This window comes from Olea europaea, chromosome 13 (genome assembly GCF_002742605.1).
Source record: "Olea europaea var. sylvestris chromosome 13, O_europaea_v1, whole genome shotgun sequence".
NCBI lineage: Eukaryota > Viridiplantae > Streptophyta > Magnoliopsida > Lamiales > Oleaceae > Olea > Olea europaea.
Genome location: NC_036249.1, coordinates 23,112,982 through 23,127,748, shown reverse-complemented (window position 1 = coordinate 23,127,748; position 14,767 = coordinate 23,112,982). Strand labels below are relative to the sequence as shown.

At 46.7% G+C, this 14,767-nt stretch overlaps 1 protein-coding gene across 1 annotated transcript; it reads right to left on the bottom strand.

The window, feature by feature from the left end:
- Positions 1-7,082: 7,082 nt before the first annotated feature.
- LOC111408560 lies at positions 7,083-10,273 on the bottom strand. The gene is made up of 9 exons (XM_023038306.1): positions 10,064-10,273; positions 9,291-9,952; positions 8,855-9,125; positions 8,531-8,767; positions 8,090-8,446; positions 7,757-7,942; positions 7,595-7,645; positions 7,269-7,540; positions 7,083-7,164 (listed from the first exon to the last, which is right to left on the bottom strand). The coding sequence occupies exons 1-9, from the start codon at positions 10,271-10,273 to the stop codon at positions 7,083-7,085; spliced, it is 2,328 nt and encodes a 775-aa protein (XP_022894074.1).
- Between the last annotated feature and the right edge of the window lie 4,494 nt (positions 10,274-14,767).

Below are 14,767 nucleotides of genomic sequence, written 5' to 3'. Positions count from 1 at the left end.
GACAACTTTTTGCGAAATTCACAAGACAAAACACAAAACTAGATGAGAAGTGTTCATGAAAATGGACGTTTAGCTCTTTTGTTGAAGTTGTTGCTCTTAATGATTCAACTTAAATAATGTTGAAATATGAGTGTAATTTGGAGATTAGCTTCATATGGTGTGATTATAGGTCCTTAACCTTTAAAGTGAGGTTTTGAAACCTATTTGAATATATGAATTTGGATTCTCATGTGATGAAAATCATGATGTTAAAGTTGCATGTGTCTTTTAGTTGAATTGAAGGTAAAACTTAAATGATTTGGTAATTTTGTAGATTTTAATGCCAATATTGATGGTTTCAATGACTTTAGCTTCAAATTCACAAATTTAAATACAATGGGAAAAACCTCACTTGTGAAGTTGATGATCCATAACCACTCTACGTGAAAGATTAGGGAGTCTGATCCTAATTTACTAGATATATAAATTTATAATTAGACAGAACATGATCAACTGGCTATTTTTCATAATCTGAAAAATCAACACTTAGGCAAATTTCAGGACTAAAAAGGTGGAAAGCGACAGATTGACTTCTAACATAAAATCCATCTTGAAGATCATCAAACCTTTAATCAGAACAATAATTTATAATCACAGTATATGTATCCTACTGATGATTATATTGCAGAGGGCATTCTCGATAGATTTCGAATAAAAATGTAATTGAGAAATCTTGTAATTACCCTGTAATTGTTCTCCACAAGTCCTGCTGCCCAGTAAAAAAAAAAAAAAATTCTTTGAAACCCTTCTTGGAGCGAGGGTGTAATCCTTTGATCTCCTTTAGGAAAGATGGAAATTTTTTATTATATTAACAGTAGGACAGTAGTAGCAAATGAAGCAAACTTGGTATGGGTATTATGGCAACACCAGGACTTACCATAACGCAATAGCCTCAGCATCTTTTGGAGACCAAGGACGATCCTGTGATTGTTGGGGCCAAGGAGAAATCCATAAATTACCCCAAAATATGTATTATGCAACATATTGCTAATTTAAAATTTAATATTAAAGCAACAAACAAAACATTCCTTATGATCTCAAGTGGTCCTCACTCTTGGCTCCCAATGTTTGTGGATCGGCAGAGAGCTTCAGAATGAAGCAGCATCTCCATTGATCTTATTCTCACCAATGCAAATGGCGTTGGAAAAGATGCTGGCAATGGTTTTGGGATCAAGACCCTGCAAAGTACATTACTGTACTAAGTCTACACAAGATCAGGCCAGCAAAGAAAAATTTCGCAAAGGCGGGTCATCATAAATGATTCAAGCGCATCTTAACATGAAGAGCACGGCGCAGAGGCCTAACTAGCTCCCATACAATGTGTGCACGGAGCCCAGGTATATGCCTCCAGACGAGTTTATCGTTGCGGCTAGCATGGACTTTGCTCCCCCCAACTGCAAACTCTACATACCACATGTCAAGATTCATTCTGCCAGAGAACAAACCCATTGGACTCTGCAGCTCTAGCCACATTCTTGTTCTTCACTACCTTTTGTCGCAGTTTCAAACTCCGAAGCTACCATTTTTAACTTTTCATTGCATAAGCATTCTTAATCGAATTCTAAAGTTTTTGGCCTCCTAATGCAGTTGTATACTGTTGCAATATGTACTGGGCTGACGAAGTTTGCTGCAAAATAAAAAATCCACATCAGATAATAAAATTGAGAATTTTTTATGGGTGAAAAGGAGCCTAGTATTGTCTAATAAACAGAAATCAGACACAACAACCACATCTAAAATTTTTATAACCATTACAATTAAGAAATTACGTGAACCTAATACTATACCTGTTGACCCCAAAAAGTATTACCAACATATGCCGCTCCCACCGCGCACACGTGGGCGAATGTCCAACACACCAAGACACGTAGACGGTCTAAAATGAGCAATTTTAAGGGCGTGGGAGTAGCCCAACGACGCGGGACAGTGACATTCGGAATTCGACGAGTTGTTCGTGATCCGATTGTACGATAATTACCAACCGGTGTTCGTAAATGTATGTGTAAATGTGTATAAACTCGATTTGTGTATTGTAAGTAAATGAAAGAGTCGAGTAAAGTATAGTTCTTTGTATTGATTCTTGCATTAGTCTTTTGATGTTACACAAGGGAAGTATTTATAGTGATACATGTGAAATGAGAGCCTTTGGATGAGGTGGCACGTGGCCTCATCTCTTTAATTCAAACATCCCATCCTACGCATGGGGCTTGACCTGCTAGCTTGCTGCGCATTTATTGCTTTGTGCAAGGCCTCCATACTAGTGACAAGACTTGACCTTTATGCTTATGACAAACATTCCATCAATCATTCGAATAAGATCTTTATGCAGACGATCTCTTGCGAGAAGTGAACATGGAGACACTCCTTCGTGGTTCGAAGGCTCCTGCGTCTGCTTCGGGGCTTCGGCCATTTTACACGATACTTCCGCTTGAGGGTTTCAGCTATCTTCAACTGGCTTCAGCATCATGGCTTCGGTTCATGGGCTTCGGCATGTGGACTTCAGATACGTTTTACAGGCCTCGGTAAAAAGGAGCCTTGGCTAGTAGACTTCGGCTTGAAGGCCTCGGAGCATCCCACCTCGGCAATCTATGCCACCTTGGCTGAAATGCCACGTGGATCGCCCTGAGTGGGCCATAATGGCCCAGGGAATTGGCCAAGTATGACCACACACAACAATAGTCCCCCAAGTCCAAGTATGGTCATTCATGTAATGCGTGGACTTTAATGAAGTAAAAATTGAAAGAATTTTTGAACCCCAAATGTTGAAGGAGAAGCTGAGGTGCTTGGGAACTGAACCTGCGAGGTTTGACGGATGAATGTTGAAGAAGAAGTCGAGGTGCTTGGGGACCGAACCTGCGAGGGTTGATGGCTAAATGTTGAAGACGAAGCCGAGGTGGTTGGGAGTCGAACCTGCGAGGCTTGATGGATGAATGTTGAAGACGAAGCCGAGGTGGCTGGGAGACCAAACCTGCGAGGTTTGATGGCTGAATGTTGAAGAAGAAGCCGATGTTCAACGGTAATGATTGTGCCTTGATAGCTGTGCCAATGATTTGATGTTTTGTGCTTGTTTTCGAGGAAAGGTGGCTGAACCGTTACGACTTCTAAGGCGCCTGCTGCCGTCAAATTAAAAATAAAATTATGATGGCAGCTGGAGCTTCTAGAAGCAGACGCGTTCGATGGGGCGCGTGGGAAGCACGTTTGAATCTGAGGCGTAGGTTTGAAAAATCATTTGAATTCAACGCCTCGGATTTGATCTACAATGAAGGGCTTAGATTGACTGAGGTTCGATCTGATGGCTAGGGTTCGTCCTGGACCTCTATAAAAGGTGAGAAAATCCCATTTTTTAGGACTTTTGAAACTTTGCAATTTGATTCTCTCACAAATTTCTGAAATTTTTGGCATCAAGGCAGCCCGTTTTTTGATTTTTCGGCCTAACTCCGTTCGTAGTGTTCTTCCCTTAGGTATCATTCGCAGGAAAACCTTATTTTTGTTGTTAATTCTGTGAGATGGAGTCCACCTCGGGTAGGGAGTTGGTGATGGTGGCGTCGTTAGATTATGGGGTCAGTCAGAGGGGGGATGCCGAGGCTGATAGTTATGCCATGACCGAAGACCTAGTAGACTATACTGAAGAGTGGGGGGCGTCTAGGGTGCCCTCAAGTATGACGTGGAAGAGGTTAGGGGAGATCAGGGAGAGATACAGTGTTCCCCAATCCATAGAGATGCTAGTTCCCAAACCAAATGAGCTAGCTTGCTATCCGAGGTCTGGATGCGTGGCTGTCAGTGAATACCTGTTTAAGGTAGGTATGCGTCCTCCTCTGCACCCTTTCTTTAGGGCGGTGCTGAGGAATTTTATGTTGTCGCCGACCCAGGTTTTGCCAAATGGGTGGAGCCAGTTGGTCGGCTCATACTTCCTGTGGAAGGAGGTGTCACTTGGGGAGGACATGCCTCTCCATGTATTCATGACTTTCTTCTAGCCCCAGATCATAGGGAAGGAGTCTAGGGGGTGGTATTATATTACACCTTGGGGGGCTCACACACCCTTTGTGGTAGGACTGCCTTCCTCCATTAAGAGGTGGAAGGAGTCCTGATTCTGGGTGCGAGAAAAATGGCAGACAGTGGAGGGGGACAAGGCCCTTTCTTGCACAGTGCCGACCCAGTACTACGAAGCTCGTGAGTCTCCCAGCCCTGCTTGTACTTCTAAATTGAACACTTAGAAATTTTCTAACTGTTGGGGCTTCTATTGCAGATTGTAGTACGAGGTTCGAGCTCAGCAGGGAGGAGTTCGAGGTGATAGAGGATATCTACAAGAGGCCTCTGAAGCTCCGGCATTTTGACCATCTAATTGACAGGAGTCGCTATTTCCTGGACTTTGGATTGATGGCATCCAGAGGTATGAGGCTTCCCACAGTTGTAAATTTCCTTGTTCGTTTGATTAGATACTGACGTGCTGACCTGATGTTGTTTTGCAGATAAATTCAAAAGGAAGGAGTACCCAGCTCCAGATATGGTCACGATTCTAAAGGCCACCACCACCTCCAAGGCTAGGGCCTTGAAGCCGGAGTCAAGTGAGGCCAAGGAGGTCCGAGGCAAGGTGGAACGCCTTTCCAAGGACAGTACTCCAAAGGCTCCTGAAGAGGGAGCTTCCCAAAGGCAGGAGAGGCCAAAAGAGCCTCGGGGCAAAGAGAAGGTCCCAGAGGAGGTGAAGAGGAGGAAGTTGGTGCACGTTACCAGCTCGTCCGGGAAATTTGGGACATTAGTGTCTCATGAGGCCAAATCCACAGGCGAGCCGAAGCTGCTCGCATCTGCCTCCAAAGCCATCAAATTAGAAATGGTCAAGTAGGCTGAGGCTGAGAAGGCTAGGGAGGAGGCAGCGAGGAGAGTTGCAGAGGCTGCCGAGGAGGAGGCGGCTAAACAAAAACCTGCTCGGGAAAAGGGGAAGTCTCCAAGCTTCCTAGCTGGAAGGGAGGAGACCTTGGCCCCAGCCTTGTTGGAAGCTCTTCCAGAGGAGGTTCGAAGCGCCACTGAGAACTTTTACAGGTTCTGGACTGACAGGTGGCAACTGCATGCCTCCTCTAGTGACGTATCCGACCTGACTAGGGCGTTGATGAGCCAAAGTGTCAGAACTTTTGGCCTCACTCTTGAATGCAGGGAGGCCCTAAGTGATTTTCAATCAAGAACCAGATCTTCAGAGGAGAAGACGGCCTCCCTTGCAGAAGAGGTTAAGGCGGCTAGGGCCGAGGCGGAGGAAGCCAGGGCCCAAAAACTTGAAGAAATGGCCAAGCTTGAGTCTGCCTTGGCCCAGATTGAGGCTTTGAAGAAGGAAGTTCATGAGTCACAGTGCGAGGTGGCCTCCCTAACAAAGAAGGTGGAAGTCTCCAATGAGCACCAGAAGGCGACTGCTGAGGCCCTAGAGAAGACCAATCTCTCTTTGGTGGGTGCCCAGGATGCTTATCACTTCTTGGAAACCCAAATCAAGTGGTATGTGGATGATGCATCCCACGCCAGAGAGGAGGCTCAACCGGCGAGGGAAGAGGCGGTGCAGGAGTACGTCGCCAACTTCCATAACACGGAGGAGTATAAGAGCTTTAGTGCTCACTGGAGAAACTTTGCCTATGCTGAGGTGATGGAGCGGGCAGAGGAAATGTATCCCAATTTGGATCTGACTCAACTCAGGTTTGAATTTGTGGATGAGGTACCTCAGACCCCTGCTGAGGAGGTGCAGGGTGATGAAGCAGCTGAGGTAGGGGAGACAAATACCGATGCTCAAGCTGCCGAAGCCCCAAGTACTGAAGCACCTCCTCCATCTACCGAAGCTTAGATTAGTTTTCTTTTCAGTTTTTTGAATGTAATGGCGTAAGGCCCACTTTTGTAATCCTTATTGAAGATCAATAAAGTGCCTGTTTCATTCATTGTTGTTTCTTTCAAGTGTACGCGCCTCGGACTTAAGCAAATGAACTTCGGACATAAGCGAATGAACTTAAACAAATGAACTTTTGTAAACAAATGAACTTTTGATAACTGTTTGAGCCTCGGACTCAAGTGAATGAACCTCGGACATAAGCAAATGAACTTTACTTAAGCAAATGAACCTCGGACATAAGCAAATGAACTTAAACAAATGAACTTTTGACAACTGTTTGAGCCTCGGACTTATTACACGTGAGGTGGCTTCCTTGGCATTTAGTCCAGCCATAGGGAGACACGTGCTATAGCCTCGGAGTTCGATCGAGGTGGCCCAAACGTGGGGTACGAACCTCTCATCCGAGGTGACGATGCATCCTAGCCACGGTGGTGGTGCAGCAATGTCGAAGCTTCTCCCTTTGGCGTTTTGTTTGTTTTGGCCAAAGGGAGGCATGTGCCAGAGCCTCGGAGTCCCAGCGAGGTGGTCCAGAGGTGGGACGCGAGCCTCTCCTCCGAGGTTACGAGGTGGTTCAACACGTTAATTTAATCACTAAATTTTATTGAACTACAGAAATGTTACAAGGGCTGGGAAAGGTCGTCCAGCAAGATAGTACATTTATTGGTAGTAGATTTTGAGGTGTTCAATGTTCCATGGTCGGGGTTGTGCCTTGCCATTTATGTCTTCAATCCAGTAAGTCCCAGGTCGGACTTCTTCTCTGATTTTGTATGGACCCTCCCAGTTTGGGCCAAGGAAACCGGAACCAGGTTCTCTTGAGGAAACGAAGACCCTCCTAAGTACAAGGTCGTTGATTCGGAATGACCTCTTCTTGACTTTCGAGTTGAAATACCTTGTCATCTTTCTCTGATATGTGCCGAGCTTCACTTAGGAGTCATCTCTTCTTTCTTCGATGAAGTCGAGGTCGAGCCTCCGGAGCTCGTCGTTAGTTATCTCGCTGAAGTGAAGACGTCTTGGGGATGGAAGTCCGACTTCCACGGGGCTCATAGCCTCAGTCCCGAATGCCATGAGGAAGGGTGTTTCTCCTGTTGGGGTCCTGGTGGTGGTTTGGATCGCCCAAAGGACTTGGGGCAGCTCATCAACCCAGGCCCTTTATGATACATCCAGCTTTCTTTTCAAGACGTGCTTAATCGTCTTGTTCACGGCCTCGACTTGGCCGTTTGCTTGTGGGTGGTGAGGTGTGGAGAAGCGCTTCTTTATGCCGAGCCCTTCGCATAATTCTCTAACCTTCTTGTTGTCAAACTGTCTGCCATTGTCTGAGACGATTGAGTGGGGAATCCCGAACCGGCAAATAATATTTTTCCATAAGAACTTGGAGTTGTTGGCTTCAGTGATTTTTTCCAGTGGTTCGGCTTCGACCCACTTCGTGAAGTAATCAATAGCCACAATTGCAAAACTTGCCCCTCCTCTACTCTTAGGTAGGGAACCTATGAGGTCCACACCCCATTTTGAGAAAGGCCAGGGGCTAGAGACGGTGGTCAACTCCTGAGATGGTTGTCGCTGCACCGGAGAGAAGCGCTCGCATTTATCGCACTTTCGTACAAACTCGAGGGCGTCCTGCTTTAGTGTGGGCCAGTAGTACCCCTGCCTCAATATTTTCTATGCCAGAGACAGCCCTCCGGAGTGGTTACCGCATACGCCCTCGTGGACTTCCCTCAATATGTAGGTAGCCTTTTCTCCTCCGACACACTGCAGGAGTGGGGAGGAGAAGCTTCTTTTGTAGAGAATGTCATCAATTAAAAGGAAGTGGGCTGACCTCCTTCTTAGCTTGTAAGCCTCATTCTTGTCAGTTGGCAGTGCCTGGTCTTTGAGGTATGCTACGATTGGTTGCATCCAAGCGGGAGTCCCAACGACCCACATTACTGTTGGGGCCTCGATCGAAGGTAGGAGGAGGTACTCAATAGGTACTACTGTGAGTAGCTCTGAGTCCTTGCTGCTAGCTAGCTTTGATAGTGCATCAACATGTGCATTTTCGATGCGAGGGATCTGGATCAACTCAAACTTTTAGAAGGATGGGATGAGATTCATCACCATTTTCAGGTAGGAGGCCATCATTTTGTCTTTGGCTGAGAAGTTACCGTTGACTTGGCTAACAACTAGTTGGGAGTCACTACTGATGAGCAGCCTCTTTACTTGCATTTCGGTGGCCAGCCTGAGGCCTGCAAGAAGTGCCTCATACTCTGCTACGTTATTGGTAGCTTTGAATCCGAACCTCACCGCCGAGGTGAGCTTGTGACCTTCGGGGCTGATGAGAACAACCCTAGCCCTGGAGCCAACTTCCCCAGCTGACCCATCAATGAAAAGATTCCACGTGGGGGGTTCGATAGGTTCCATGATTTCGTCCACCTCGGGTAGGTTGGCAAATTCGGCCACAAAGTCAGCCAAGGCTTGCCCTTTTATGGCTGCCCTAGCCTTGAATACAAGGTCAAATTCACTGAGTTCTACTGCCCATTTCAATAACTTTCCTGAGGCGTCAGGCTTTTGGAGTACCTGCCTCAGGGAAAAATTTGTCAGTACATGGACGGTGTGAGCTTGGAAGTAGGGTCTCAATTTCCTAGAGGCCGTGATCAAAGCCAAAGCGAGCTTCTCCATACCGGGGTAACAGGTTTCCGGCGATAGGAGAGCTTTACTTGTGTAGTACACGGGGAGTTGGGTAGACCCTTCTTTCCGTATCAGAACCGAGCTAATGGCCTCATTAGAGACGGCCAAATATAGTTGTAGGATATCATTGGGCTTAGGTTTGGAAAGGAGGGGGGCTTGCCCCAAGTGCTTTTTCAAGCATTGGAAAGCCTCTTCACATTCCTCGGTCCACTAGAATTTCTTCCCAGCTTTCAGTACTTTGAAAAAGGGGAGGCATTTGTCCGTAGCTTTGGACACAAAGCGGCTAAGTGCGGCTACTCGCCCGGTGAGACTTTGCACCTCCTTCGACTTTTGGGGGGACCTCATCTTGCACAAAGCTTCAATCTTCTCGGGATTGGCCTCAATTCCTCGTTGGTTGACCGTGTACCCCAAGAACTTGCCGGAGGCTACCCCGAAGGCGCACTTGTGGGGGTTGAGCCTCATCCTATATCTTCTTAGGATCTGAAAAGTGCTGTTGAGGTGCTTTATGTGGTCTTCGGCCTCCAAACTTTTTACTAGCATGTCGTTCACGTAGACCTCCATTGTTTTGCTGATGAGATCCACAAACATCTTGTTTACGAGTCTTTGGTAGGTTGCTCCGGCGTTTTTCAACCCGAAGGGCATCATTCTATAATAATAGAGGCCTCGGTCCGTAATGAAAGAGGTGTGCTCTTCATCGGTCGGGTGCATGGGGATTTGGTTGTAGTCGGAGTACGCGTCCATGAAGCTCAACAACTCATGGCCAGTAGTGGAATCCACTAGTTGGTCAATCCTTAGGAGTGGAAAACTATCTTTCGGACAAGCTCTATTGAGGTTGGTGAAGTCAATGCACACCCTCCACTTGCCGTTGTTTTTCCTTACCAAAATCGGGTTGGAGACCCATCTAGGGTAGGTTGCCTTTCGGATGAAGCCGTTTTGGATGAGCTTCTGAACTTCTTCCTTTAGGGCCTCATACCTTTCAGGGTTGAGAGCTCTCCTTTTTTGTCTATGCGGGGCGACCTTGGGATCAATTTTTAGGTGGTGGCAGCTGACCTTGGGGTCTATGCCTACCATGTCCTCATACTTCCAGGCAAAGACATCAAGATTCTTGCTCAGGAAATCCTTAATCTTTTCCTTCAAAATGTTGGCTAGGCATTTGCCTACCTTCAACACCTTTGATGGGTCTCGGGGGTCTACTGAGAAGCTCTCAAGTTCCTTTACTGGAGATGCCTGAGGCTCGTGTTCCATGATGCGGGGGTCAATTTCATCGATGACCAGCACCTCTGCATTAGGTGGTGCATCGATCATATCAACATCTTCTTGTTCGGTGAGAGCATCACCTAGGACGTCAGCCATGACCACATCAGCTATGACTACATGGATGTCCCGAGGCTCTGCCTTCTTAATGGAGCTTAGATAGCATTCTCTCGAGCCTCTTTGGTCACCTCTCACCGTTGCCATCCCATTTTCAATTGGAAATTTCATGCACAGGTGGTGGATGGAGGTGACTGCTCCCAGTTCCTTCAGGGCTGGTCTGCCCAACACCCCATGGTAGGCCGACCTGCTGTCAACAATGAGGAACTCCATGAAGTTCGTCGTTGTTCGTGGTGATTCCCCCATCTCCACTGCTAGTGTTATCTTTCCTTTCGGAGTGATGCTATCTTCGGTAAATCCGTACAATGGAGTGATGGTGGGCGTCAGCTGATGATCCAATATCATTTTATCAAAGGCGGATCCGAATAGAATGTTGACGGAGCTGCCATTGTCAACCAACATTCGTTTGAGCCCATTCCTGGCTATGACAGCCCTCACCACAAGTGCATCGCAGTGGGGGTAATGAACTCCCTCTTCGTCTTCCTGGGAAAATACAATGGGTGGGACCTGGTTTCTTCAGGAGCTGCTACCCACGATGTAGCTTGTCAAAGGGGGGCGTTTAGCCTCCCGGACATAGTTCCTTTTGGCGTTTCGCATTTCGCCGCCAACATACGGGCCTCCAAATATGGTGTCCACCTCGTGGATAGGGGCTTCATCTCTAGCTTGCCGATTTCTTTGGTGTCTACACTCTTCCCTGGGCCTCTCTGCATCATGCTTCCTTCGCCGTGGGGATACATCCCTTTGACGAGGAACGGCCTCCTCACGCCCACGCTGGTTGTCGTGCTTGGGCGAAGGCCTGTTCACCTGGGGCGAATCATGTCTGTCTCTAATAGGTTCCTGCCGGGAACGTTGTGCATAGTCTCTACAATCTGCTGTGTTATGTCCGTAGGACCTGTGGTGTACACAGTATCTTGGGGGTTCGGGTTTGACCTATTTCTAGGTCCAGAGCCTCGACCTCGGCCTCTCCCCCGACGGGGCATCTCCTGACCCCCCATCTGATGGGGGTCAGTTATTGGATTGACATCTTCATATGCCAAGGTGGGAACCGCATTCAAAGTGGTGGTGGCAAGTGCTTGACCAGAGTTCTCATTTCCAGCCTGGTTTATCTGGTAGCCCATCATGTGGGAGGTCGGGCCCCTACCTCGCTGTCTTTGAGGAGGCGGGAGGCCTCTATTTGCCCTGTTCCTATGCTCAATCAATTTTTCATTGATGATCTCCCTTCTCATCATTTCGAGTAGGGCGTAATAGGTGGTGGGGTCTTGATTCTGCACATCTCTCCAGAATAAGGTATTCATGTTCAGACCTCCCCTTAGTGCGGATAGTGCCTCTCAATCGCTGACTTGTACGCAATATGTCATCTCGTTGGTGAAACATGATGAGAAGCTCTTTAGGGACTACCCATGTGCTTGCCTCATGTCCTGGAGACGTTGGATGGGGGCTTCTCCTTCTTTACTTACCGCGAACCTCTTCAAGAACGTTGTCTTGAGCTCGGGCCAGCTTCTAATGCTCCCAGGTGGCAATCTACTGTACCAAATTTCAGCAGCTCCACTAAGTGTTAAATGGAAGGCTCTGCACTTCACGGCTGGGGTTGCGCCCTTTAGGCTCATGTGGGTTTTATAAGCATTCAGATGCTTTTCCGGGTCACCTCTTCCGTCATACTTCGGTATTTTTGGCATAGCATGGTGGCTCGAGACCCGGGCATTGCTTAGTTCCCTTGAGAATGGTAGGTTCTCATCGTCGTCGTCCAAGTCGCAGGACCTCTGCTGTTCGTTAGAGTCGTACTCATCAATCTCGTGCCTCAGTTATTGGTGAGAGGTCCTGGGGAGATCCCTAGCCTCTTCGTCTCTCCTTTGCCGCCTATTTCTAGGCGGAGCAACTCGGGGGGCATTTTTTTGCCTTCTTTCCGCCTGCTGGGGGAATGTAGGTGGAGGAAGCGGCCTTGTCCAAGGTTGCTAAGCTTGCTGTTGACTTTGCCTCGGTTCGGCTGGGCTGAATCTGTCGAAAACACTTCCTACCCTCCTATGTCTTGGGTCTTGCTCAAACGGATGTGGGAAATTATCATAGCTCATTTGGACCTCGGAGGGTCGGCCAGAAGCATACTTGGAGGAAACATCAACTTCCACTTCCCTTTCAAAGGGGCTCTTACCTCGGCCATAGTCTGGTGTAGCAGTTCTATGACTTTGGACTTCATCCTCTTGCTGGTAGTGCCCTTGGGGGGCATATGGAGGAATGGGGAAGCCTCCCTGGCCCTGCATTTGGGCCATAAGCTTCCTCATAGCCAAATTTTGACTAGCGATATCCCTCATGTTAGCCGCCATGGCGGCCATTTCTCTTGATAATCGTGCCGTCGCACGCATCCCACCTCTTCTTTGGTGGTGGTGGAGTCTCTGTCGAGCTGCTGGGGTAGCAGGCTGGGGATGCGCGTTCGTGTTTTCTCTTACTCTCCTGGGAGGAGTATCTTCATTGGAGCTCATTTTCCTTTGTCCGATTTCAGATTTCTCCATGTAACGGGGCTTCCTCCTGTTCTCTTCCAAGAACAAATCATTTTTCAAGGGGGATTGTCCAAATGTCCTTTCAGTAAGCTTTTACCACAGGGTTGCTCGTGATTATGGTATGGTTTCTCACAGACGGCGCCAATCTGTTGACCCCAAAAAGTATTGCCAACAGATATCGGTCCCACCGCGCACACGTGGGCGAATGTCCAACACGCTAAGACACGTAGACGGTCTAAAATGAGCAGTTCCAAGGGCGTGGGAGTAGACCAACGACGCGGGACAATGACGTTCGGAATTCGACGAGTTGTTCGTGATTCGATTGTACGATAATTACCAACCGGTGTTCGTAAATGTATGTGTAAATGTGTATAAACTCGATTTGTGTATTGTAAGTAAATGAGAGAGTTGAGTAAAGTATAGTTCTTTGTATTGATTCTTGCATTAGCCTTTTGATGTTACACAAGGGAAGTATTTATAATGATACATGTGAAATGGGAGCCCTTGGATGAGGTGGCACGTGGCCTCATCTCTTTAATTCAAACATCCCATCCTAGGCATGGGGCTTGACTTGCTAGCTTGCTGCGCATTTATTGCTTTGTGCAGGGCCTCCATACTAGTGACAAGACTTGACCTTTATGCTTATGACAAACGTTCCATCAATCATTCGAATAAGATCTTTATGCAGACGATCTCTTGGGAGAAGTGAACATGGAGGACACTCCTTCGTGGTTCGGAGGCTCCTGCGTCTGCTTCGGGGCTTCGGCCATTTCACACGATTCTTCCGCTTGAGGGCTTCAGCTATCTTCAATTGGCTTCAGCATCATGGCTTCGGTTCATAGGCTTCGGCATGTGGACTTCAGGTACGTTTATAGGCCTCGGTAAAAAGGAGCCTCGGCTAGTGGACTTCAGCTTGAAGGCCTCGGAGCATCCCACCTCGGCAATCTATGCCACCTTGGCTGGAATGCCACGTGGATCGCCCTAAATGGGCCATAATAGCCCAGGTGAATTGGCCAAGTATGACCACACACAACAATACCTTATATTTTTCTGCTTGAAATTCACCTCCTTGCTTATGTTTTTAGTAGTTAGTCAATTACATTACCACCACTCTTCTTCCTCTAAAGAAAAGCTGTTATGGAAGACCCGCTCCATTTCGAACTCTTCAACCATGACCCCTCCTTTTTTTTTTAACAATAAGACCTCCAAGCCACACTCAATGCTCAATAAAATAGACCAAAACAACGTAGTTTCCTTGAATCTAAATATACTCTTCTAAACTTCGGAGAGAGAATTACAAGCAATAAGCTAGAATTATCAGCATTTTCCAAAATCCCACGAAACAAAAATCTTAACAAATCACAAGAATGAGTTGATATTTACGAAAGATTGTACCAGTGGTGTTTTAGTGACAGAAAGCTTCGGGCTACAGGAAATGAGGAGTCTCCGATCCGGTTGGAGTTGGAGGAGTCGTTACGTCAATGTCTCAGCATGACAACGTCGAGGTCGAGCAGAGATGGGACGGAGGTAAGAATGAAAACAGATTTTCCCTTTTCTTCCTTTAAGAATTAAAAAAAAAAGTTTGGACAAAAAATAAGCCCCCATCGGCCGTAGGCCCCATCCTCCTTGCCACAGGACCAGCCCTGTCGAAGACAAAGTGGTATTCAAAAACTTCGTCGTGGCAGCTACCACATTACCATTATTCTCTCGGATTACACCAGATCACTTTTGACTCCACCCTGATCACTACATTATTTCCAAATATCCGTGAGCATATCAGCTTGCTGGTCGCATAATTCATCGTGCTTCATAAACTTGATGCCAATTCCAGCAAGTTATCTGTATCCGTCTATTGGAAAATACGGGTAATAGGATTCCCATATGGGGTGACTAGACCTGCAAGATTTTAAAAGTGTTAGGAGGGAATGTTTTGAATGAATTTTAAATCCATAACTTCCCCAATTGCCTACAACTCCCAAGATAACTATTTGCAACCTCCATATAGGAGTTGCAAAAAAAAAAGGAGACAAAAAGGATGGTATGAAAAAATGGTGAAAATTCGTATGGAAGTTTACACCAAAATTAGAAAGTCCCTAGAACCATATTTTTGACATAAAATATCACAAAAAATGACACTTAAATTGTAGATAATAATCCCCTTCCATTGTGATCAAGATTAGGACCATTGAAGAACAAGAAAATGCAGATTTTGGAGTTTTGAAATGTAAGATGATTCAACCACATAAAAGATCATGGAATTCATCATTTCAAGTAAGTTTTTTAACCCGAAATTCATGTCAAAGTATGCTGCTAATTCCTACACCCTCTATTTTCTACCATGTTCAGC

Bases quoted from the DNA above. Each gene is read 5' to 3' on its own strand.
- LOC111408560 (XM_023038306.1), bottom strand. From the start codon at position 10,273: ATGATATTGGATCATCAGCTGACGCCCACCATCACTCCATTGTACGGA. The intron at 7,646-7,756 runs GCACTGCCAACT...CCACTCCTGCAG, and splicing joins TAGCATACCTCAAAGACCAG to TGTGTCGGAGGAGAAAAGGC. The intron at 7,165-7,268 runs GTTCTTATGGAA...AATTATGCGAAG, and splicing joins ACTGAAGCCAACAACTCCAA to GGCTCGGCATAAAGAAGCGC.